Source organism: Telmatherina bonti, assembly GCF_933228915.1.
Source record: "Telmatherina bonti genome assembly, chromosome: 18".
Lineage (NCBI taxonomy): Eukaryota > Metazoa > Chordata > Actinopteri > Atheriniformes > Telmatherinidae > Telmatherina > Telmatherina bonti.
Window position 1 is genome coordinate 28573344 of NC_136616.1, and position 26028 is coordinate 28599371.

The 26028-nt window shown below is 40.2% G+C and overlaps 1 protein-coding gene across 3 annotated transcripts in view; it reads left to right on the forward strand.

Moving 5' to 3' along the window:
- Nucleotides 1-26028, forward strand: part of exoc6b (exocyst complex component 6B) — a gene marked incomplete at its 5' end in the record, with an annotated part of 120297 nt that overhangs the window by 44017 nt on the left and 50252 nt on the right. For all 3 annotated transcript variants that reach the window (XM_079257615.1, XM_079257613.1, XM_079257614.1), the window contains 10 exons: nucleotides 1357-1440; nucleotides 4623-4669; nucleotides 6505-6625; nucleotides 6716-6787; nucleotides 10228-10325; nucleotides 11067-11172; nucleotides 11314-11423; nucleotides 22448-22559; nucleotides 23181-23315; nucleotides 23601-23789. In XM_079257615.1, coding sequence (XP_079113741.1) covers nucleotides 1357-1440; nucleotides 4623-4669; nucleotides 6505-6625; nucleotides 6716-6787; nucleotides 10228-10325; nucleotides 11067-11172; nucleotides 11314-11423; nucleotides 22448-22559; nucleotides 23181-23315; nucleotides 23601-23789 — 1074 coding nt within the window. The remainder of the gene's footprint in view (nucleotides 1-1356; nucleotides 1441-4622; nucleotides 4670-6504; nucleotides 6626-6715; nucleotides 6788-10227; nucleotides 10326-11066; nucleotides 11173-11313; nucleotides 11424-22447; nucleotides 22560-23180; nucleotides 23316-23600; nucleotides 23790-26028) is intronic.

The following is a 26028-nucleotide window of genomic DNA, read 5'->3' on the forward strand; positions in this document are numbered from 1 at the left end:
TTCACAGCTTCATTTAATAATCAAAGCCACAGACTGGAATTGTTAATGCTGCTCTCTTCTCACACATGATTTATAACATTAAATCAGAGTTCTTTCACTGCTGCTTCAACCAAACACATGGAAGCTCAGTTTTTACTGCTCTGTCCTAAACTAAGAAGATTTAATGGAGATGTGAATTTTTAATTACAACACTTTAATTTGTGTGGTTTGTTGTCATTTTCCTGATGTGAGCAGCGTTTTTCTCTGGATCAGGTCTTTAAAACTCGGTCCCACAAGCTCCACAATCCAGCAGGTTTTCCACGTATCCTTGCTCCAACACAGCTGACTAAAATAATGAGTCTCTGTGCAGAACCTGGTCGGCTGTTAGATCCATTTAATTTGATTCAGGTGTGTTGAAACAGGAATACATGGGAAACCTGCTGGATAGTGGACGTCGTAGGACCGAGTTGAATACCCCTGCTCTGGATCAAGAAAGAGTTGATAAGATTGTAGCTCTTTTTCTGGTGCTGGATCAAAGCTTTAATGGTTGCAACAGACCTGCTTCTAAGATGGGCTCAGACTCCAAACTGGCTCCAAACTGGTGGAAAAGCTCTGGTTCAGTTGTTGGATTTAGTCACTAAAACACAGGTGTGTTTGTAAAATCTACTGAAAGACCACACAGCGATGAGATTACAGTGGTGGTCTGTCATGTTATCTGGCCTATCCTGGACTCTAATCTGTCCTTTATCTCTGCAGCAGGGACTGTGGGTCCTGGTTTGGGACCTCAGCTCTGCCTCACAACCCAGAGATAAGACAGAGAAAGCTTCTGTGTAATGGAAGGAAAAGATATGAAGTGGTCCGGTTTAGAAAGCTGATTCTGGTTGAAGTTATTTAGGTTTTGATGTTTGAATGGTGACGTCAACCAACATCAAAGACACATTTCCTTCACTCTTCTGCTCACACACACACACACACACACACACACACACACACACACACACACACACACACACACACACACTTGGCTGACCTTCCGCATCCTGCAGCGGTTTTTCAGAAATCTTGGACATTTGGTTGCCTTCTTCACTTATCCATCAACCTGGTGTCACAAACTGGACCTTGTTTTCCAGCTTAGTTAAGAGGACGTGTTTAAAGCACATTTTTATCACATAAGGGCACATTGTGAATCCACTGATTCCTCAAGTAGCTGAAACAAATATGATTTTTCTCCGGTTTTCTTGTTTGAACTAAAAAATGTTTGGAAACTTGTTGCAATGTTTGTCCAGAACATGTTTCTTCCAGCATTTAAAACTGGATTCAGCACCATTGTTGTGGTTTTGGCCATGCACATTTTCTCACCTCCCGTTTGTGTTTTAGGGTTTGCGTGATGAGTTTGAGAACTACTACAGAAAGCAGAGGAGGAAACAGGCTCGCCTTGTTCTGCAGCCCCACTCTAACATGGTATGACCCTGCACTGTTGTTGTCCACACACTTCTAACTGCACACCTACTATACCCCTCTCCTGCACACACTCCTTCACCTGGATTTTTACACACTTTAATCTGTGTTCATGTCAGAAATGTGGAACAGATGCAGTAAATGAGAAGTGGAAGAGGAATAGTGAGATTACCATTATTTGCAAATTATTTGAAAAAGATAAAGAGCAAAAATATATCTTTTTAAAAAAGAAACATGCTCATTTTAAAGTTGATACCTGCAGTATGTTTATTTTAAAAAAATAAATAAATAAAAATAAATAAGGAAAAAAAGCAAAGACCAGAGCCAGAAGTCTGGCAAAGTAAAAGCAATGTGTACAAAAACTATCCCTGAGTATAAAAGGCCATGACAGACAGGATGTGTCTCTAAGTAGTTGAAGAGGGATGTTAAATGTCTGAAAATACTTAAACTACATGCTGGAACAGGATGGTTTGACTTGTAATGCACGCTCTCCTCCTTCCTCTGTCTCTAAACAAACACGTCTAGTTGAGAAAGAAAGAGATGGACTTCAAAAGAAGTGATCAAATCCCAACACTGAATGCTAGGTCTGCTTATTAATAAGCTTTTTTTGTGTCAAAATCTGACTTATCTACTTCCAGTCTAACTTTTTTTTTTTTTTTTTCCCCCCCCAAAGTTTTTTATTGAAAAATTAGACATAATATTGAAAATACAATACAGTCATCTTTTTTAAAAATATATAACTCCCTGGAATAAACTCACCCTGTTGCGCCATAAAAAAAAATACAGAAACAGTAATAATTTAAAGATTTAAGTTACTCATGTAAGATAAGTGAGGGATCTATCTTTTTAATCTGATCCAAAACATATTGAAGAGTACCTTATTTTCTCCTGTGTTAAATGACGGAAAAGATCAATAACTCCTCTTTTTAAATTTTTTGTGATCAATTTATTAAAGGAAACAGTGTAATAACCTTTTAGAATTTTGTATAGTGAATTTTATGACGCAGAATATTGGTAATAAATGTGTCTTTTATTATTTTTTTCCCCAAACTGGCTGTTAACAGCTGTGTTTGACACATGGTTATGATAAATACAAATTGACTAAGTTAGTGTTTTTCAACCCTTTTTGAGCCAAGGATCACTTTTTTCACTGAAAAATTACAAGGCACACCACAAACCAAATAGGTTTTTGTTTTTTTAAAGTCCATATAATTAATATAAAGTCCATCTCATCAAAGCCTCTTGAATAGAAATCAGATAAACACAAGAAGGAATATTATTGTCTTTGACTGGGACCTTTTTGGGTTAAGACAGAGCAGCTTTTTAGAACAATTAGGTTCAATTGGGTATAATTTTTCAGGGCGCACCTGATTATCTCTCACGACACACTAGTGTGCCACGGCACAGTGGTTGAAGAACACTGGACTAAGTTACTGAGGTAGGATTTTAGAGGGTAAACAGAAACCCTAACATGAAGCTAAAATCATGGTCCGTGCATATGAAATACATCTGAGAATACAAACAGGCATCCTCACAAAGAGATGCGTTATGTCGACTTTACATTGTCTACATATGAATTGAGGTTGTCAGGGAACAAACAAAGGGAAGAGTTTATCATCTTTAGTGCTTAAAATAAAAAAATAAAAAAAAGATCAGAAAGTCTGTGTATGGTAGGAACGAGATGGAAAGCTAAACGCTCCAACACCTCTAAACAGCATTATGTTTGAACCCAGCTTGTCCTTTAAGCCAAAACTCCAAGGTAAGCTCAACTATGTGAAGAAAAGAAAGTAACCAAGATGCAAACATGCTGCTAACTCCTCTGGCTAACAGTGCTGGTTAGAAGGAAAAACCTTCTCGCCAAAGAAAATCTAAAATTGTGGGCATGTCATACGGGTTAAGATGATCCAGTATATCAAGGGTGACCAACTGCGGTCCTGGAGAGCTGCAGTCCTACACGTGTTGGGAGTTTCCCTGCTGCAACACACCTGATGCACATCAGACTAAATTAGCAGACGTGTGCAGAGGTTGACATCAAGTTGCTAAATACCTTTTGCTTTGAATGAGTTGTGCTGCAGCACAGAAACTACTAAAACGTGTGGCTCTCGAGGACCGGTGTTGGCCACCCCTGCAGTATATCATCAGCCAAAAATTCAAAACTCATTCGCTGCGATTGTACAGAAGACTTGTATTACAACTCTTCTGTGAAGGTGCACTTTCTCTCGAATGATGTCTACAGGTTTAGCAGCAACATTTGCTGCCCTACAGCTTTTTATTTCATGGATTTTTTTTCTTTAATCTTTCATTTAACAGGATATTTCCAAACTACATTCAGCTTGCATGCCTCTGCAGTAAACTGTTGCTCCTGCAGTTCAGACCTGTAGCCAAGTGAAAATGTTTGGGACTGCAGCACACTCTTCAGTCGTCAAACACACGCAGCACGGAAAAATGTAAAATATATATGGGGTTAAAATTAGAAATTTGCTATCAAAGCTGCAAAAAATCAGGAAAACATGAGTTACAAAACAATAAGTGAAGTTCATTTATATAACACCTTTTAAAAATAAAAATCACTAAAGTATTCCCCATTAAAATGCAGAAAATCCTCCAAAACTGCCAAAAGAAAACAAGTAGGAAAGACCTAAAAGCTTTTATAAATCAAATAAAAGAATAAATAAATCCTTGTTTAATATTGCAATGATGATGTGTGGATTTATACATAAGCTCTTCAGGAGATGGTGTTAAGCTCAGACTATGCACAAAAGCAAAATGTCTTCTAAATGGAATGCAGCCTTTTTTAATTTACTAAGTAATTCAGTTCTGACTATGTTGTAGAAAATGTCTGTAAATGTCACTGCAGCAAACTTTATATTATAATAAGTATACAGATTTTTTACAATGTGCAGACTTAATAATTAACTCATTGCTATTTATTTTTGTTTACATTTTGCATAGTGCCATAGGTCTAAATGGGCAGACAGATTTTGACATGTAGCTTTAAAATAAGGTTTTTACATTGTAAATTAATTTCATGTTTGGTTCATGGATCTGTATAATTATAACAGGTCAGAGGTTTTGTTCCTGTGGTGTTTTAAACTGTATTTCTCTTTAGGAGTCGGACTCTTGACCTCTTTCTGTGTTTTTATCTCCATCTCCTCCTTCATTTACCTCTTTTCGTCCACCTGTAGCATGAAACCCTGGAGGGATACAGGCGGTACTTCAATCAGATTGTTGGGTAAGTCATCTGTATTTACGTCCACTGATCACCTGTCTTTTTCTTTCTTCTTTCTTTCCATTCAGCTGCTATCACAGAACAATGCAGCAACGTATGAATAAAGCTGAAATTAACTAAATTAGGAAGTTTTAATAGATACTTCAAAATGATATATAAATGCAGTTGTACTTCTGTGATGGGGTGATCCTCAGTTGTCCATCTTTGTCATCCCCCCCCCCCCCCCCCCCCCCCCCCCCCCCCCCAAATCTGTCCATCTTTCTGTCTACCCACCCACTGGGTTTTGTGTTTAACTTGGCAGAAACTGAGTGAAACAAAGAAACTTGGAGTGAATGCAACCACTCTGCATTTAGCAACACCTCATTTCATCTCCTTTAAGTGACTTTTGACAGTTTGACATCTTTTCATCTTCTTTTCCTGTTGCTGTTTCCACTCGTTTCCAGTCCTCCCCTCCATTTACCTTTACTCTCATCCGTCACTCCATCCTGTTTCCTCCATTATATCTGTACACGCTCATCTGAACACGCCGTCTCACACGGCGGTGACGATCGATGGAGTGTGCCAGATAGAAGTTGGCGTTTTGCTGTTATTCTTTCTGTCTGTATGGAGCAGACATTTCTATAAACACGACTAAGACTGGACCCTGACACACACAGACACACACCTTCATGTCTGTTTTTCCCAACTGAAGTGCTAGGGAGTGGTGGTATTTGTTGTCTCTCTTCCAACATTGTTTCCCCTTAATTCAGTTCATCTGTTCTTCCACTTGTTCATTCATTCAGTCACTCATCTTTTATTGTCTTCTTAACTCTGTCCTTTTTATATATTTTGTAACTCTGTCCTGCCTGGATGTACATACATGTTACATACGGCAATTCCAAAACTTTACAATAACATGATAAAGGACTACTGAAGGCGATCAAAGACATTCAATTTTACCATTCCACCTCTGGTCAAGTCCAAACATGTCCCCTTATACGAGCTTGACCATAGACTATGTATGTGTTACATCGTGTTTAGAGACCATATCTCCCAGATAACCACATTGCCAAAACCACAGGAGAAATCCTGATCTGATTTAATAAACTGGGGACTGGATGAGCATAAACTAGTCTGCATATCCAGTTAGATGTTCTTTAGAGATTAACTTTGAAAGGGTGTACTTGCATTATTATGGGAGGACTGTTATGGTCTCAAAATAATTATTGGGGAAGGGAATTATAACAATAATTGCTTCGCGCAATATTATCGTCTATCGCAATTATTTCTGAGACAATTAATCGCACAGCAAAATTTTTCAGTGTGACAGGCCTACTGATGATGACAGTAGGGCTTTGACGATATGCTTTTGTCCCGATTTAAATTGCAATTCTCACAATTCTTCGATATTGCTAATTTTTTTTAAATTAAAAGCAAAAGAACTTTATTTTTTTGCTCATTTTTCTTGATATCAACTAAGAAAAACAACACACTAGCCAGACCATCATTCTGCTGCTATAATTCCCAAGAAGACACATAAAAAGATCAATAAAAACAATTAAAATGACAGAAATTTTGTAATTGATTTTTTTTTTTTTAACAAAAAAAACATTTTAAAATTGTTTTGTGTTGATTTTTCGATTCGATTTTCCCACCCCTAAAGGACAGTGCAATATGCTGTTTTCTGTTGTCATTTGGGGTTTTATTTACCTCAAGAATGTCCTTAAATAAACAACTTAGAAAGAGAAAGAGATTGCTGTTTCTATTACAAGTGACTGTACATCAGTAAATCTGTGTAAATGAAGCCAGTTATTCTGTTGTCTCTTGTAATCTCTTGGTGTCTCCCTCCTTCCATCCAGCTTTTTTGTTGTTGAAGATCACATCCTTCACACCACACGGGGTTTGGTAAACAGAGCTTATGTGGAGGAGCTTTGGGAGCTGGCACTGTCCAAAATCATCGCTGCCCTGAGGACTCACTCCGTAAGATGAATTACGCTCTCTGAAGACAAAATGCACGTTTTCATAAAACCGCTAAATGACACCCTGTAACGCATTCCTTCGTTTCTGCAGTCGTACTGTGACGACCCCGACCTGGTGCTGGATCTGAAGAACCTTATTGTCCTGTTTGCTGATACGCTGCAGGTATGTCTGTGATTTATGTCTGAACTTGAACAGGGAGGGAAGGAAATCCTCGCCATCCCAGCTTATCCGCCAAAACTGTGGTGTTTTTCTGCGTCTTGTTGAGTTGTTTTGGAAAGATATTTGACCCGCGAGGCTCATGAATCTTTGTTCAAAGCATGTTTTGCTGCTTTAAAAGTGGATGGCTGCCAGTCTCTAAAGGAAGAATTTTCTTTCTTAGCTGGACCCTTAACAGTAACAGAGGTTCATCATCTGATGTCGGAGCGTTCTCCGTGTGTTTATTCTCTGCATGAACAAGACTGTAGGGATTGAGGCTGATGGATGAGGGGATAGAAGGATGATGGGAAGATGGAAGGGATGCGGGTGTAAACCGGATGGGAGAAACACTGAGACAAGTGAGACATGAGGAAAGAGGGGAAAGGATGGATGGGTGGTCCAGTGCCCACATGTAATTTCTGTAAAGTGATGAGGTGCTGCTAAATGACTGAATTCATGGTTGGTCTGGTTTTTTTTTTTTTCTAACAATGGATAAAAACTACAGCTTATTACTTTCAGACTTGTTATTCCATAAAGTCCTCCGACCTCACATACATTTCTACATCGGCTTTCTAACTACTTGTTTCTCACTTTTTCCCCTTACATTTCAGCCTCTTAAAGAATTCCACATTATAAAATAGACCAGCTCTAAATTACATTATGTAACTTTTTCCTATATCAACACAGATGGAGAATAATACCAGTTAATATGTTTTCATTGGTGCAGGATTACAGGAGAAAATGAAACATTGCATCTTCAGTGCTAATATATGATCCTTCCTGCTCCACTTGGACCCAAGCAGGGTGTAAACCATAGACTGTATGTAAAGAGATGGACGGAGCCTGCGTGACGTCACCCATAGGTTTCTGAAGAGCTGAATTGAAGCACGGTGGGCGGTTCCTACCGTCGCCATGTTGGCAGCGTCATGCGCGTCGTCTTGCGCATGACGCATATTTGTATAAAATACAAATATGGGCAAAGAGGTGGAGCTGAGGCAGCCGTGAGCATCATGGTGGATGATTGACATAAAGCGAACGCCGAGCTTTCTGTAGCTAAAAGCTAACGGAGCTAACCCCGAGATAACAGAAGCTAACCAGCTAACGGAGGTAAGCGGGCTAAAGCTAAGTCACGTTGTTAACCGGCTAAAAACCGCGGTTGTTCTACGTTCTTCTAACTTGAAGCCAGAGATTGGTACCTGTCAATCAAAAGGACACGCCCCTAAATTTGCCGAACTTTGAGAGGAAATTACTTTTAAACAGGTGAGTTAGAAAAAAAATTCACTCCCCCCACAGTTGTCATGAAGGTAAACCTGACCTATAAACCTAAAATGGATTTTTGAACCAGGCTGTAAACATGTTTATTTCTGCCGTGAAGTTGGTCTTTTTAACATGGGAGTCTACGGGGATTTGCTCTGTTTTGCAGCCCCTATGAAGGATGATGAAGGGGGAACTGCAGTTTTATGCACTTCCGCATAGGCTTCACTTTTAACCGCCGGAGGTTGCCGCTTGGTGTAAACACTATATCCTAAAAATTAACATGATTTTACACCTTCTCCTATACAATTCCTACAGGATTTTTTTTTTTTCAACAAAGGCATGGTCACAAAGGTTTGATAGCTACTGCTACCACTCAACAAGCTCCATTTTGAGGAACTGAAACTCCCCCGTAGTTAGCAGTAAAAGAGGCTGATTGTTGGGAAGACTTTGCTGCTACAATCGGAGCATCTCTGCAGATACTCTCACATGGTGGTTTAATGAGATTCCTGCTGCTTTTTATAGTAAAGGTGGGAGAGAAGTGCTGAATCTTTAGTTGGTTACAGTTTGTAACTTCACCACTAGATGTCACTGAATCCTTTAGAGTGAACGGTAAAGCAACGATTACTTTTTGACCTCTTACTCGTTTTGATGGTACACTGACAGTGATTATTCAATTCTATTCACTTCAGATTTATTCATATAGCACATTTAAAAACAGACCCTGCTGACCAAAGTGTTTCACAAAACAAAATACAGATAGTTATCACAAATGTGATAAAAAAAAAAAAAAGAAAAATTAAACTTTAGAAGAAGACAATGAAACCTATTAATGCAATGGCAATAAAATAAAATGCAAGTAAAAATACAAGAAAATACTTTATGAAATGGTATAAAAAAACCCAAAAAAGTTGCTTTAAATGACAGATAGAGGAAAAAAGACGGGTTTTCAGCCTTAAGTTGACCTACAGACTGAGAGGACCTGACAGAGGAAGACTGTTCCAGAGTCTGGGTGCAGCCACAGAGCAGCTCTGTCCCCCCAGGTCTTCAGCCTGGCTTTGGGAACAGCCAACAAGAGCTGATCAGCTGACCTCTGGGCTCTAGGTGGGGATTAAAGCTGCAGTAGATCAGCAAGATAAGATGGTCCCATGGAGTTTTAACACTTTAAAACAATCATTTAAACCTTAAAATTTCTCAAAAGGCAATGGGAAGCCAAGGGAGGTTACGCAGTACTGTGGTGATGAACTCGTCATTTTGTTTTAGTTAGCAGACGAGATGCAGCATTTTGGACGCTCTGCAAGCGTTGCAGGGGTTTCTGATCCAACCCAACATACAACAAATTACAATAGTTCAAACACGATGTTATGAGTGTGTGAATTGCTCTTCCAAAGTCAACCTGAGGAAGATATGATTTAATCTTTGCAAGACTCCTCAGCTGGAAGAACCTGGCCTTGATGACAGTGCATTATGTGCATTCCTGGAGACGCTGTTGCTCTGCAGCATCCTGAGGCTGAGACTGTGCACCTAACAACCTTTTTTCACATCCCGTAGCAGCATATTACATCTGTGTTTTGCTTTATGGTGCTGCATTAGGATATTTTGAACACACATCATGCTGATTAAACTGATAAACTTCAGATAAAAGGTTTGAATGAAGTAAATAAAAAGGAAGGAGACAAAAGAACGGAGCAAGGGACCGACCGGCTGGTGTCAGTTTGTTTCTCACCGCTACAAGAACAAAATGATGTATGTGACGCCTTTAGCCTTGATTAGAGTGCCTCATCGCGTCAGAATCTGTTCATTAACGGGTCTTAAATGACTTTATTCCCTGTTTACAGATGAAAACACACACATAGAAAAAAAAACCTGACTGAAACCAAAACTTGAAGAATACAATTTGATTTCCATCCACAAATTTAACATTTTTCTTCATGATATTTTGTGCATTAATTACTCCACTTTGTTTCTAACAAGTCATCCTGTGAAGAAGCAGCAAAGTTAAAGAGAGGAGAAAATGTGTCTTTACAAAGTTGATTCTCAGATTTTCAGAATGAAGTGTGGATTAAAATATGTTCTGTTCTTGAAAGAGACATATTTCTACGTCCCCACACACAGCTTGACAGTGACCTGCGGCTGCTGTTCCTTCTCTGCAGGGTTATGGTTTCCCAGTGTCTCAGCTGTTCGACATGTTGCTGGAGATGAGGGAGCAGTACGGAGAAATCCTGCTCAAGAGGTGGAACATCACCTTCAGGTACGGATAAATCAATGTCAGTGGTTGTTTTTACCACTGGACTGTGTGCGGTGCTGACCTCCTCCTTCCTAACCATGAGGTCAAGAGGGCACATGAAGTTTGTTGGGACCCCTACACACTCTCACACGGCAGTGTGTGTTGGTGAGAACCGCCCTCAGCCTGGATTTGAAGTTTTATGAGCAGCCGGAGAGAGGAAATGTTTTAAAACAACGTCCGGAACATTCCTTAACCTTCAGAAAGACTAGTGCCCTTCTAAAGACTTGGTCTGTTTGGGCTCAACATGCCATTGTTTCACCATTGCTTTTGTCCAATGACACCAGTGGGACTTGGAGCAGTGAGAACGGACAAACAAACACACATTCCCTCTGTTTTTCCTCTCTCTTTCTCATTCACACACACACACACACACAAACTTGGGAAGCCACAGGAATGTTGTGTTGTATTGTTGGGGAGAGAGCCTTCTCCGGTTCATGGCCTCTCCATGGAACGCTGGAACGTCCGAACGCTGAAGTGCCAGAAAGAATTGGGGGTGTTGAAAGAAGAGAGGGTGGCAAGAAAACCTCGAGCTTTAGAATGACCCCCGGTGGGGTGATTGTGTGCATGTGCGTGCAGTTGTGTTTCTTAGAAGGAGAGAAACCTGACAGATGGCATCCAGGTCACTCCTGTTGACCTCTGTTGTACTGCCTGAAAGGAGAGAGGCGAGGAAATGGCTTACCTGTGACTTGTTTTTGTTGTCTCCAGGCAGGTGTTGGACCAAGACAACTATAGTCCGATCCCAGTCTCAACGGAGCAGGAATACCGACATTACACTTCCCAGTTTCCCTTGCAAGATCCCGAACTGGAAAAGGTAGCGCATGATGAAGAAAAAGCTGACCGCATCAAAATAAGCTTATGAAGAGAAAAAAAGACAACTAGAAATAAAACCTTGTGAGATTCTAGTTGGAATAAAATAAAAATTAATACCAGTTTTATGCTTCCTTTCCTCCAGCTTCCCTTCCCCAAGAAGCTTCCTTTCTCTGAATTTGTGCCAAAGGTGTATTGCCAGCTGAAAGAGTTCATCTATGCTTGCCTGAAATACTCCGAGGACCTGCATCTCAGGTAGATATAAATACAAAACACACCCCTCATATTTCTTCTGTGACTTACAGAAACAATGGAGTCCAGTTTGATCTGGTTTTTGTTTCGCTTGATTTGGGTAAAAAGAAAAAAACAAACTCTTGTTAAACTTGATCTTTTACCAGATAGATCTGAATTTAGTCTGATCAGGCGTCATTACATCTGGTGTTTGTATTTATTTTAGTTTTTCAGACCACCTTAACAGTGATTACACTTTAATAGTACAACCCACACACACACACCCACACACACCCAGACACACTGAGCTCAGTCTGTTATTATCCCTGCAGTAAAAGAGACCTCACCTTGCTCATTGTGGTCTTTAATCGTCTTTATTTATCCAGTGTTACCAAACAATGACTACAAAATGGTATTTACCATCATCAAGCATCGATATTAGACACAACAGTTTAGTGTGTGGGGGAAATGCCTTTTTAAAAGGATTTTAAACAAATATTTACTGTTTGCTTTAATTGTTACTTGGCGATGTGTTCTAGTTGTACATAGCTCTATACGTAACAGTACCTATTCCTCAGTTTGTACTTTGGGTTGTCTAAATCTGCCCTCCAATGCATGTCTGGTTTCATAACTGTGTTCCTCAAGACTAAAGCAAAGCTCTTTGTAAATCATTCTTGTAAGTTCTGTTGTAATAATATATCTGATTAAATTTAGCAATGAGACTAAATCTCTCTTTTACGTTCAACCAGGACAATGCATTATGCATCCAGATCACACTGGTGACAATGGGACAGTGAGTGTGTGTTGCATGTTGAAGTCTGTTAACTGAGTAGCTCATAGGGATGAGGAGCAATAAGGACTGTGGTTGAGGATCATTTAGAGCTAATTTCTTTGGTGCTTTCTTATTTGGGACAATGTTGAACATAGTCCCAAAGCTACATGTCTTTTGGCTTCTACACGGTTCAGAATTTTTTTTATTAATGAATAAATTACTCTATTCTGAAGGAGAGCCACACTGAATCTTAAATCTTAAAGCCACTACAGATGATGTGGTCTGACCATGCAGAAACTGTGATGAGAAAGATGCAGAATTCACTCTGGTGTGGAAAGTCACCGTTATGATCTGACTGGTAAACAGATAAAATAAAAATATCTCTGTTTGAAATGTGAGGAAAATGTCTTATTTTCCACGGCAGATTCAGCCAGACCTCGTCTTGTCCTGCTGTCCTGTTTTGTTTTAATTTTCACGTCCAGACCTGCAGATGTTTGGGTCAGAATATGATTTCCATCTTCACCAGGAAGGTGTATATATATATCCTTCTTATCCTCAGCACCGTTTCCAAAGTCAGATATTTAGACTTTGCTTTCCAAAAACACCTTTCCTTATTGTATTTATTACACACAAACACCTGATGGTTTTATTACACCCCAGCCATTATTACATGTGCACTGGAGCCCTGAGATGTTCTAGAGATGTTCCAGCGGATGTCTGCAGGAGACATTTTCTAACCAGCCTGCTGTGAAGCACATGTGTGAACTGTGAAAAACCTTCAGACCGAATTGTCACACATTCCTTTGAGATTCCTGAGTGTTAATCTGTGAAAATGGATTTACAGTAACCTGGTTGTCAGCCTGAGTAAATTCATCTGTACTTGACCCACCTGTCGCGCACACACCCCGACTGTCGGTCTGCAACCGATTCAGATGACTGAAATAATAATCATACATTGTGCAGTTACCAAAAAGCTGTTCATAAACGACTCAGCGAATGTTGATGCTTCTTAGTCATCAGTGTTTAATGGTCTGTAGAGGAACCGCTTTATAATTACAGATAAATGGTCTTTATTTGCAGCTTCAGTCTCAAATGTCTCAAACGGACAGCTGGAAGGCAAAGCTAGCTGGATGTTTGTTTACTGTTTCTAAATTTGCGACTGGTGTCTGTCTATAAGGATAATTGATGTGTTTTTACATATTTAAAGGGGTGCTATTATGGTATTAGGAGTTTTCTGAGCTTTCTACAGTGTTACAGTGTTGAATCCTCATCAGACATGTGAACGGCACTGTTTTTTTATCACCTAAACGCATGTTTGAGTTTGAGTTTGAGTTCCAGCACGCTCTCCGTTCGGTTTCCATGGCGACGAAAAACGTGTCGTTTTAGAGAGTTTTTTCTACTTGGAAATCCTTGTGACGTCCCGGGGGATAAGGTTCGGTGATTGGTTACCTTCTACGTGTTAACAAGGGCATGTACAAATACATCAGGCGGGTGGAAAATGTGGGATAAAGTTATTTCCAACGATGGCTGGTGAGTTTACCAAAGAGAGACATCCTGCTGCATTCGTTGCTGTGGGTTGCTGTTTTCCACTTTGTTTTCAGGGTCTGATTCAGGTTCCAACATGTAGGGCTGTATGCTATGTGTTGACATTGTAATTTTTTTTTTATTTATTTTTTTTTTTTTTATTGAGTTCATATTAGCCTAATCCTTCTGTTTATGAGACGTTACAATGACTGTGAAAGCAGCTGCGGTGCGCGCTCCCGATGTAGTGCAGTGGGGGGAGGCGGGGCTTAATGCGGAAGAGTCTCAATCCACTCGTTTTGCCCACAGGCTGATCTGACAGCCTACGGAGAGGGTCGGTCTGAAGTAAATAAAGCAATTTGTGACAATAACTAGATCAATTCCAGCCCTTCTGGGCTCATAAATAAAAATAAATTAGCCTGGAATGCACATAATAGTTCCACTTTAAGTGTATAGTTGTGTTAATCATAAAGTTGTGATTATTTCTTCAAATACGCAAATTCTCACTAACATACAGCAGGCTTCTCTTGTTGGGTTTCTTCCCTCCATTCACATCTTTGCCTCTTTACATGCAGGCCACAAATCCAGCTTCTGTTCCAGGTTCTGGTGAGGTTAAACTGGAATCTCCTGTGTGAGCGTTGGTGTGTGCACGTGTGTGTGTGTGTGTGTATTGGTTATGGTTGATAGAAGAATTAGATAAAACAATGCAGCTACTTTTCTGCAGATGAGATGAGCAATCAGGAAACAACTTACGCTGTTCAGAAGGATGCTGCAAAGCTGGGAGTCAGCCAAACACACACACAGCCACACACACACACACACACACACACACACACACACACACACATACAGTGATGTAAACATAAAAAATCAGCAGAGAAACGCACAACGTGGATCTCTGTGCTCTTCACGCTGAGCTCTGGTTCTCTTGCTTTGAAGTTTCCTTTTATTACACCCATATTCCCAGAGGTCGAGTGGGCTGTTGTGTGGATTATTTCTGCGTATTGAAAGTTTGTGTGTGTTTGTCTGTGGGTTTGCCTTTCTGAATATGTATAAAAATGATTTTAAGCATGTATTTGTCCTGGTGTTTGTATGTCCAGCGTGTGTTGGAACTGTAGCGGTACTTCTCCTTCACATCAGTGTGTTGATTCTCGTTGGAAACAGCAAACCTGGGCGGTACCGTTGATCCGTGACCAGAGGATGAAAAGGGAGATGGTGGCAGGAGGAGTGATTGGAGAAAATGTCTGCAGCATTCAATCAAAGTTTTAGTGCAAAAGTTTGAAGATACTGTCTTAGGCTGTATTTAAGTGAAACATGAACCGATACGTTGGGCCAGTCTGTGTGAGTCTGTCCTCAAATGCAGTCCAAGTAAAACCCAATCAACCAACCACATTTCCCTTCATATTGGGTGACATAATTCCCTGAAACGCATAAAAACTTAATATCATAAGTGGATTTTCAGAAGCAGCCAGCACAACAGATCCAAGTTGAAGTAAAATCTGAGCGTCCACCCAGATGTTTCTGTCTGGACTTTAGCTGACCAGACAGCACTAATCGCTCTCCTCAATCAGAGTAATGACTCCACTATTTGACCTGGCTTGATTTCTACAGTCGTGCACACCCTGCTATCTGGTTACCACGGCGGCACACCTTCCTCCCCGCTTCAAACACAACACTGACGCACAACGGAAGCAGACAGGACGATGGAGCCGGATTCTGGTCATTGATCCCCCCCTGACCTCTGACCTCTACCTCTGCTTGCATTTTTAATTAGCCGGAAACAGGGTATGCTTGCATGCATGTTCATGTGAACTTAATGTGTATCAGTTTCATACCTCCTTGTGTGCCTGTTGTTGCATGTTTTGTTTAGTTTTTTTTTGTCAAGCAAGTATTGATTATTGACCAAACAGCTGTTTTAGTGCTCGGCATGATTTTAGGTACAAATATTGGTGGCTATGTTGGGAATTGTGAAGACGAGAGTGGTTTTGTTTTTGTATGTGAAATGTGTTGGATCCATAGTGGCTCGGCACAAAGTGTTCTCTGCTCATGGTCCCCAGTGGCTACATCTTTTATAGTCTCCAGCTGACACATGTGTCCTCTGTCTTCAGAGTAAATTAACAAATTTTAGCATCCTTTCAGCGCTAACTCCAATGCCAAATGTGAAATTTTTTTTAGCGTCATACCAAAGCAACAACAAATCTGTTAGACTGATTGTTTTAAATGCTGGGAGGACAAGCAGACTGGTCTTTTCCAGATTCGATTGGAAGCTCTGATTTTTAAGACCTTACCTCATGTTCTTCCTAGTGAATCATCCGCCTCCTCCTGCAGCTTCATTCCAGATATGATGACCTTTTTCTCATTAAGTCGTGCCTTCCCAAGTATCTGGGAGAGTTATTTGTTTCCAGACTTACAAACTGTATGTGGAATCTGAACAGAGTCAGATTCTACATAAAGTCTGCAACATTTAGCTGCAAGAGGAGACTTGTGTCCGTAAACAAGCTTTATCTCACAAATAGTTTTTATTGATCAAGCATCCAGTTTACTAAAACAAAGGTTAGAATAATAATTAAAGCCGCAAGTGGGATCCATCGGGTCCCCGCCTCATGCCGAGCTCACCACCTGAGTCCTCTTTCTCATAATGCAACATGTTAAGGACCCACAGAGCCAGTTCAGTTTAGTGGAGAAATACAATTCACATGAAGAGGAAAAAAATGGGTGTAAAGACCAAGATGGCGGATACCCCGTTGCCATGGCAACACGTGTTTCATTGACTTTTTAGCTCATCTTGGGATGTTACACATGTGTGCCGAATTTCTTAGGCCTAGCTCAAAGTAGATGTTCCGGACCCTCGGGACACCCCCCCCCAAAAATGTGCCCCCACCACAATACATATTACACTGCGTTAAGGACCTACCAAATATTAATGGTTACAGTTTAGGTGCAGATCGCATGTATTTCTGCGAAGATATGAGAGAACCATATTTCATGGCGAGAACACGTTTTTCCATGGGTTGCCATGGTAACACGCTTTCTCTTATTGGAAAGATTTGGATAACTTTTGGTCCCCATCTTGTCATGAAGCTCCCTGGCGAATGTGGAGCCAATCACATAAATCGCCTCAGACTAGTTTGTTCAAATACGATGCGCCCAAATTGACAAAAACGGGCAAAAAAATGGTCATAAACACCAAGATGACGGACAACCTGTTGCCATGACAACAGGTCTATGATTGACTTTTTTTACTCGTCTTGACGTGTTAGACGTGTACCGAATTTCGTTGTCCTACGTCAAACTAAACTTTTTTGACCCCATTCTAGAGGCCATTTTTGGCGTTTCTAGGGGGCGCTGTCGAGGCAGTTTTGCATTGGCGTGCATGCGGACCAGAGAATATTGCTATTTTTGCCGGGCTTGAGGTGTGTGCCAAGTTTCGCAACTTTTCACGCGGGCTAAGGGGGTCAAAAATGAGCGAGTTGTGCTTAGAACGAGAATAATAAACATTTCAACAACAATAGGGCCCTGCCATACTTCGTATGGCTCGGACCCTAATAAACAAGGACTACAGCATAGGAGATGAGTGTTGGGCTAAACAGATTGCACATATCTTTAGATGGGGTTTGCTGAAAAGGTGACATTATGTTCAGAAGGAATGTTCAGATTGACATTGCATGGTTGTCGTGGCCTGAAGAATGAATGATTTGGATGTTTTTGCAAAATCTGTTGAAAAATTTCTCCAGGGTTAAGTGTTTTTTTGACATTAGACTGAGTAGCAGAAAAGGAACTTTTTGGGGTGGCAGTGGCTCAGGAGTTACAGCCAGTTGTCCAGTGACCTGAAGGTCAGTGGGTTTAGTCCCCCACAATGCAGCCCCAAGGAGGGCACAATGCAGTGTTCTCTGAGGATCTCCACTGAGCCTGGATGAATGCAGGTGTTGTGTCAGAAAGGGCGTCTGGTGTAAAATGTGCAAATACAGCTTCTGTACTGAGTTAGTAGGTGGAAGCAGGTGATTTGCTGTGGTGACCCATTGAGAAACAGATGAAGCCAAAAGGGGGAGGAGGAGTTGTAAAAGGAACTTTTTATTCCTAAATTTGGTGTTCTTATTTTGACCAATTTCAATTTATTTTTATTTAAAAGGGACAATGCCAGTTAATGAACGTCATGTACAGTTTGCAGACGTAAACAAGCCAGATTATAGCCATAGGCTAATTTCCATCTATTGTCCCCTAACTGATGTTTCCTAAAATTACAAATTAAAACATTGTAAGAGCACATTATTCCATTATTAAACAATCATTATTATAAAAGTCATTACATTCATTACATTAGTTAATACACCCAACAGACATGCCTGAGTACAACCATAACAGAGTGCAGTCAATATAAATAACATTCAAAATAGCAGTGTTTCAGGGTGACATACAAAATGCACATATCCTGAGTTTCTGCCGGCCGAGAACGAATTCAGCTTATTGTCTATTTCATACAAACGGGCTGTAATAGTAATAATCAGGTATACAGGTGAATAAGTTATAATAATTATCTGTTACATACTAGTGGACTAAAATAGTATTAGTCGAAGTATATAAGTAAGTGAGTTTATAATCACCAGTATTCTCTATGTAATAGAAACTGAGCTCAAATCATGAAATATTGATACATCGTCATTCTTTCTCTGCATTAAATGTAAAATTATCATAATTTATCTCTGATCTTCACATATGCAAACGCACATTAAGTACAGATGACTAAATATTAGTGAATTTATTCAAGAAATGAAAACTAGATCACACCACAGAGTAGGAACACTGCTGCAGGAGAAGCCATTCAATTGCTGACGTGGGTCTGTGGGTAAAAAGCTTTTCTCCGCTGGGATGTTGGTCAAACCATCGGCTGGGTGTGATATGTCTGAAACAGTATTATTTTGCCATTTTCCTCATTGTGAACCGCTTGGAGAGTCGCAGCAGAGCCGCAGTAATCCTTTCAGCCATCCAGAAGCATGACCTCCTACAAAGGCGGTCCCTGTTGTTGGATTCGAGTTGGTTATTGACAAATGTATGATTAATGTCAGTGGTGGAGTGTTGTCTTGGCTTAAAGTCTCTTTTCTGACCACGATCCACTCTTGGTCTGTTTTTAGTTGTGTAATAGTTTTCTCTGTAACATAATCGATGTTAAGTGAAGTCAGGAAGAATCAAAAGCATTTGTTATTATTTTTAAAGTGGTAGCGAATCAAAAATATTGCCGTTACATTCAATCTTCAGGCTCTTCAGGCAGGGTTAGTGGGCATTGCCTCAAGCAAAGACATCACTTTGAGTTCTGGCAGAGACCTGGATATGATGTCGGCTGGGGCTCCGGAGAAGGAGATGAGGGGAAGCTGGCAATACTGTGGGTTCAAGTGTGTCGAGCTGCGAATATGAAGTAGGGTGTTGCTGAGAAAGAGCATGCCTGCTCCGCCAGACTACTCGAGGTGAAGACTGTGTCAAAACTTTCATCCACCACTGCCTCTTTTCATTTTCAACACAGACAAGTAGTCCAGAATCAGAATTTCTCCAGCAGAGATGAAGCCGCGTCCTGCCAAAACAATTTTAAAGCTGTTGTCACTTTAATTTTCCAGCTGGCGCACCAGAATCTGAGTACTTCATGACATTTCACAGAGGTTTCATATTGGGGTGATGAGCCATCTTTTAGTCAGCATTACCATTGGACTGTTAGGGATTCTAGTTTACAAAGCCAGAGAATAAAATAAATCCCAATGTCTGCATTTTAATTACATTTTTAGGGAGAAGACCCAGTATGAAAGCAGTCTTTGACATTTAGAAAGCCACTTTCCATTAATCAGGTGACAGCTGGAGGTGTCAGTGTCATGTCTTAATCCCCCCTCTGGTGCTTTTCCCGAACATTTCACATCATTTTTCCCAACTAGGTCGGTACACAGAACATGTATGTATCGCTTTCAACGCACCACAAGCCTGACCGGCAGGATCACGTCAGTGTTTGGATCCATTTGGCTTGTGATTGGCTGCTACAGGAGTCCAACTGGTTGTCTTATTAGATAAATAAATGGGATACTTTCAGTGTTGATCCAATGAAAAACAGAAGACTTTGCTCTTTTTTTTTTAAAAACTCAAGTACCATTAAAGTTGAAAGACATTTTTTGACACAATGAGATGCTATGAACTGCAAATGCAGAGGTATAAATTTAAAAAGAGAGAAATGGAGATATCAAGGAATAAGGCGACTTTTACTCACAAGAGACGGCCCAGAGAAGAGACAGGATGCAAGATGGATGCTGATGCAAATAATACAGCATTTTAGCTGCTTTGATCTATAATCACCATGTTTTTACTAAACTACTACATACTAGTGTAAAAAAAAAAGCAGTTAAATAAGATGTTGCAAGAAAATTCTGACTTTAAAGGTAAGATTTCAAGGCGATTCTTTCCACCACCAGGTGGCAAACACCAGGTCGTGAGCAAAACCACAAAACTGCTACCTCCACAAACGACCACAGGTTGGCAATAATGAGCAAAACTCGCCCCTCACCCCTCCTCCTTGCCAGCTCCAATGAGGGCAGGAATCGCTTGTGAGCTGTAGCTCAGAGCTGCTCTGCAATAAATGGGCTTATACTCCCCCTACTGGTGGAAAAAAAGTACTTTTTTTTTTACTGGTCAGAAAACATTCAAGAAGGGTCTTTGTCATTAATTAAACTTGCAATTTGATAACGCATCAAATATGGACAGACTGGAACCTACATGTTTAAAAAACTATCTAATTATGATTATAGTTATTTTATTAGTTAATTTCTTTTGAAAATATTGAAAATCTTACATACTCTACCTTTAAAGACATTTAATCTCACCTCATTTCATCTGGTTTATAATCTCTAATGAATTTTCTAGCAAAGACAGTGATAGTCAGGATTTCTTCCCATATCAGCCACTGTTATGTCACTGTTTCTGTCGTATCATGAGAAGCTGAAAACATGAGCCGCAGTGGCATTTAGCCGAAAATCTGCTGCTTTGGGGACACATGACGTAGAAAGTCGTGCTGCGGAGCAATTTGAGGGAAGCACAAGAATGACTGGAACTTTATATCTTGCCATTATACACACATTTATTGTCAGCAGACCGAGACAACAACACACACACATAGATAGGAACATCTTTTATACACACAGAGTCAAATTCTGCTTCACACACGCAGAGTTTAGAGCTTCAAATTGCCTACGGTGTGTGTTTTAAGGCACTTTGTGTGTGTTCTTTTGGCTTCCTATGCCTTACTGTTTTCTCGCCTGATGACTGCATCGTCTTTTTTCTTTGTAGTGTCTTTTTGTGTGTTTTCAGAAACAACCTCTGCATCTATCGGTCCCCTCCGCAGCGTGTTGTAAACATGTCTGCGCTGAAGCCATCTGGCCTCCTTTTGACAGCATCGCCCGCCGGGCGTTTATTGTGACTGATGGCAGCATAAATATAATGAAATTCAATCTGAAGTCTGCGGCGTGTCTATATTTGTACGCATGTGTGCTCGCAGAGTTCACCAGCATGCGTTGACTTTTTGCCACTCTCCACACACGCACATCATTTCTGTCCACTCGGCACTTCTGCTGCGCCAGGAATTTTTTTTTTTCTCTGCTTCTTCAGATAGTTGGAATGTTGTCGGATTTTTCTGCTTTTTGGAAGGAAAATGAGTTTGGAATTTAAGCTTTTGCTTTCTTCAGGCTACCCTCTCTCTTTGTGTGTGTGTGTGTGTGTGTGTGTGTGTGTGTGTGTGTGTGTGTGTGTGTGTGTGCGTGTGTGTTTAGGTTGAATTCCAAGCTCAGACAATTTACTGATTTGGCTGGAATGTGTGTGAGTGTGTGTGTGTGTTATCCCCCGGGCTCTGGAGTCAGAGACAGAAAAAAACACAGACGCAGATTGTTCATCATCTCGCAGCAGGAGAAAGTGATCTCTCTCTTTTCCGCTGATTATCTCTGTGTGTTTGACCCTTTCAGACCTTAGTCTTTATACTCCCCACTAATTCCTTGTCTGTCTTACTCCTAGCATCTCTGCTGATCCTTTGCTGTGTTTTGCCTCTATGTGTGTGTCAACACTTGTCCACTTTTTGGAGTCTGAAGTAGTCGGACTGAGCGTGCAGTTTGACACCTCCAGGAACCTGTTATTGAACAAGAGGTGATGCTTTGCCAGAGGAACACACTGCCATGACAGACTTCTCTAGAGTCTCGACATAGTGCAGAAATCTGTCTGAGTTCTTTCACCAAATGTTGCCAACGGTACAAACGTGACAAAATGGATGGTATGTCAGAGATGTTGTTAAGTGGGTCTGATTTTCCGCCATCTCGTTGTTTTTACAGGAAATTTGAGCCCATTTCAGGGTTTTTGCTTCGTTGGCTATACACACTAATGGGGTGTTTTGTTTTTTTTTTGTTTTACTGATTTGTGCCAAAATCTTTTTTTAACTTTTGATGTTATCTAATAAGTTTATAGAATATATTTACTTCTGTTGTTTTAAACGTGACTCTTATCAGATTTAGGATGGTGTTAGACTTCTAATGAGTCTGACAGCTCGTGACATGGAAATGCTTTTATTGAAGTTGGCTGACATTTTGACTTTTTCCAAATGGATCTGCAGCCTGAAATTCACTTAATTTATTTGTGCTGGCTTTAAGATGCAGCAGTTCCCTGCAAGAACTGCTGATTCACGGATGCTCTCTTTGCCTATGCATTTATTTAATGTGTGTGTTGATCTGCATGTGTGTTTCTCCAGCTCCACGGAGGTCGACGATATGATCCGCAAGTCGACAAATCTGTTGCTGACCAGAGCGCTCAGCCACTGTCTGCAGTACGCCATTAAGAAAAAGAATGTGGGGTTGGCAGAGGTAATGTGTCTGTATGTGTGTCTAATGTAAAAAGCTCAGCTCCACACTTGGAACATTCCCTCTTAGCGGCAACAAGCTGATGTTTGCACAACTTCTGTGCAGATTTTCTGCATTTCCAGATCATTAACCTTTTAAAGATACACTTCCTCCTTTCAGAGTTCTTGTTTTATTTGCAGCTGTGAGGAACTGTGATCCAAAATAATGATGGAACATTTTCCACCTTGCATTGCTGTATACCACATGCTTGGTGCATAATATTTTACATTCTGAACGTGCAAACCACACGTCCTTATGAAATATGGAGCTAAGACACACAAGTTTTGTTACTTGGATCATCATATCAGGGTTTTTCATCAAGTACACAGCTAATCAAATGCAGTTTTACAAATGTGGATCATTTTAACAACATAAAAGTGCAAATCAGTTCTGCACACTAGTGTAGCGTGTCTGGTATTTGACTCTGCTGTGAGCTCATCTTTACTCCCGTTTCTTAGGAAATCATCCAAATTCTGGCAAATTCTGCTTTTTAATGACACCTCAGTTTGGAGACCATGTGATGTAAAATCCCTGCATGTGATACAACCCTTTCCATGAAAGATGCTTGTTGTGATTCCCTTACAGTTGGTGCAGGTGATTATTAACACCACCCACCTGGAGCAGAGCTGCCACTTCTTGGAGGAGTTCATCTCAAACATAACCAACGTTCCTCCAGACACGGCAAATGCGACTAAATTATACGGGACTTCCACCTTTAAGGTAGATACACACCTTTTTTTTTTATCTTTGTGTTTTCACTCCTCCTTCCTTTGTGGTTAAATTCATTTAATCTCCTTTACATGAAATATTTTACACTTTTTATGTCCTTTTATCCTCCATTTCTCTTTTTATTTGATGATTTTTGAACTTCTTACTTATTTTTTCCCACAGTTTTCTTATTTTTCCTGACATCTTACACACTTCTTGTCTTTAGCTTCTTTCATGTTGGATCTTATCAAGCTGTGTAACTCTATAACTCTAACGAAGATCTCTGTGTTCTTGCAGGATGCTCGTCATGCAGCCGAGGCGGAGATCTACACCAATCTGAACGCCAAGATCGATCAGTTCCTGCAGCTGGCTGATTATGACTGGCTGGCTTCGCCGCAGGGAGGCGAGAATCTGAGTGCCAGCGACTACCTGGTCGATCTGATCACTTTTCTAAGGAGCACCTTCAGTGTCTTCACCAATCTGCCTGTTAGTAAAAACACACACACACAGAACAGATCCTAATCATGACGATAAAATTTACTTCACAGATTGTTTTAAAACAGTATTGCAAAGTGCAAAGCATCCGTTTATGGGGAATTTAAGATGTTTACCCAATTTCATGCAAAAGTACAGTGATGACCTCCCAGTGTTTGTTACCGTACAGCAGGCAGACTGTTGTCTGTTGGATTTCTAGTTTTGGGGGAGCAAACTGGTGATTGTTACGTTTTTATTGTTTTGTCAGTGACTGTTTATCAAATACATTTTATTTATGAAGAACTCAAATAAATGCTCGAAAAAAAAACACACAACTAACCATTTTAAAAACACACCCCTGATCAAACGCACATCTCTCTCACATTCACCCCCCCACCCTTTCATCTCTTCAACTAAATATTATTTGGCAAAGAGGAAAATATCTCGGGGATCCGTTCATAAAGGAGCCTGCCATCCTAAGACCAAAGAGGCCGCCACCGCTGAAAACCTCCGCGATCAGACAGGCAAATGTCCTGCACCACAGCCATAAGGCCCCCACCGCACAGACAAAGGCAACCCACACAGAAACAACCCTGCAGATTGAGCAATCGTAGTCCCAGAATAAAGGACCTCCACTGGGAAAATACTGAAGTTAAACTCAACTCAACTTTATATATATATATATATATATATATATATATATATATATATATATATATATATATATATATATATATATATATATATATAGCACTTCCACACAGCGCCAGCTGCAACAAAGTGCTGAACAGTAAAGACATACAGTGAGATTATAACAATAGAAGTTAAAGGAATAAAAGATAAAACAATAAAAGCAATCAGAAGGAAAAGAAATTAAAACAAAAACAATAAAGCGGTACATAAGAGAGAATAGAGAAGCAGAGTCTCAAACTGGATAAAATGCCAGATCATAACAATAGGTCTTTAGGCGTGTTTTAAAAGTGGACAGCGATGTGTCTTCTCTAATTTGTAGCGGCAGAGAAGATGAAGTTAAACATGTATTTAGATTTAAAAAAAGCAGCAGGTATAACATATGTACAAGTTATTTGGTGAAACATTTAACTGAAAACAGCCACATTCATAAATAGGTGGTATTTAAAATAAATGCAGAAGAAAAACATTAAATAAGTAAAAAATAAACAACTATGTGGTTTCTAACTCCACCAATCTGGTACACATGTTGTTGCGGCTAACTATCCAATGCCACCATTTTCCACAGCCATGGCAAGTTAAACATGAGAGTTATTGATGACGTGCACTAGGCTGCATCTTCTTCATCGTACATTTGTTTATTTTCAGTGTCATAGCCAAATAAATCAGCATAAATACCAAACTAAACAACATGCAGAGAACGAGAGGCATATACTACATAACTTACATCCTCCAAGACATAAAATGATGCGCTCAGGTGGGCGCAACCATTAGTAACCTAAGAATACACACCCAAAGTGAAACACCCATCCACCAAAGTGCCAATCAACTGTGCACACATCAGCATATTCCCAAACATCAAATCACTTGCATTATAGCTCCTACACATGTACTTTATCATTCAGAGTGTAAACAAACAAAACCAAATCTCCTTCGAGGTATGTGTTTCTTAGAAGAGATCTGTCAGCCATGAGGACTTTCTAGAGCTGTTTGGATCCGAAGTGCCTCATTATGTCAGCATGACACATCACAGGGCAGGACAATCAGCTTAAGTTCGTAGTGTCGGCCTGTTATGGGTTAGATGGTTAACATGGGGCCCTCTAAGCTTATTAAAGGGTGAACTGGTCAGGTCAGCACGAGTAGATTACCCAGGCTCAGGCTACTGACGTTATAGCCCAACACTAAAGACCTTCCACTCACTCTGGATTTTGTAGTGCCACATTACAGTATGTAGAGGCTGTTTCATGGTGTAGGAATTTATTTCAGAAATTAAGCATCTTAAGCACCTCCTGCTTCAGCAGCGCCTCAAAATGAAATGCATTTCCTGTGATAATATTCAGCATCATGATAAAGAACAGCTGTTTGTTTAAAGGATTACAAAGCCGACCGATCTTTGTGCTTATCTTTATTTCCAGCAGCTAGTGGTTTTATGAAGTCACAAGAAACTGAAAGTGTAGAAATCTCGACTAGACATATATCCAACAGTACGTTTCTGCTGGTTTCCATTTCCACTTTAGCCCCCGAGTTCGACTTTTCCAACTACAGAAGCCTTATTGGCATG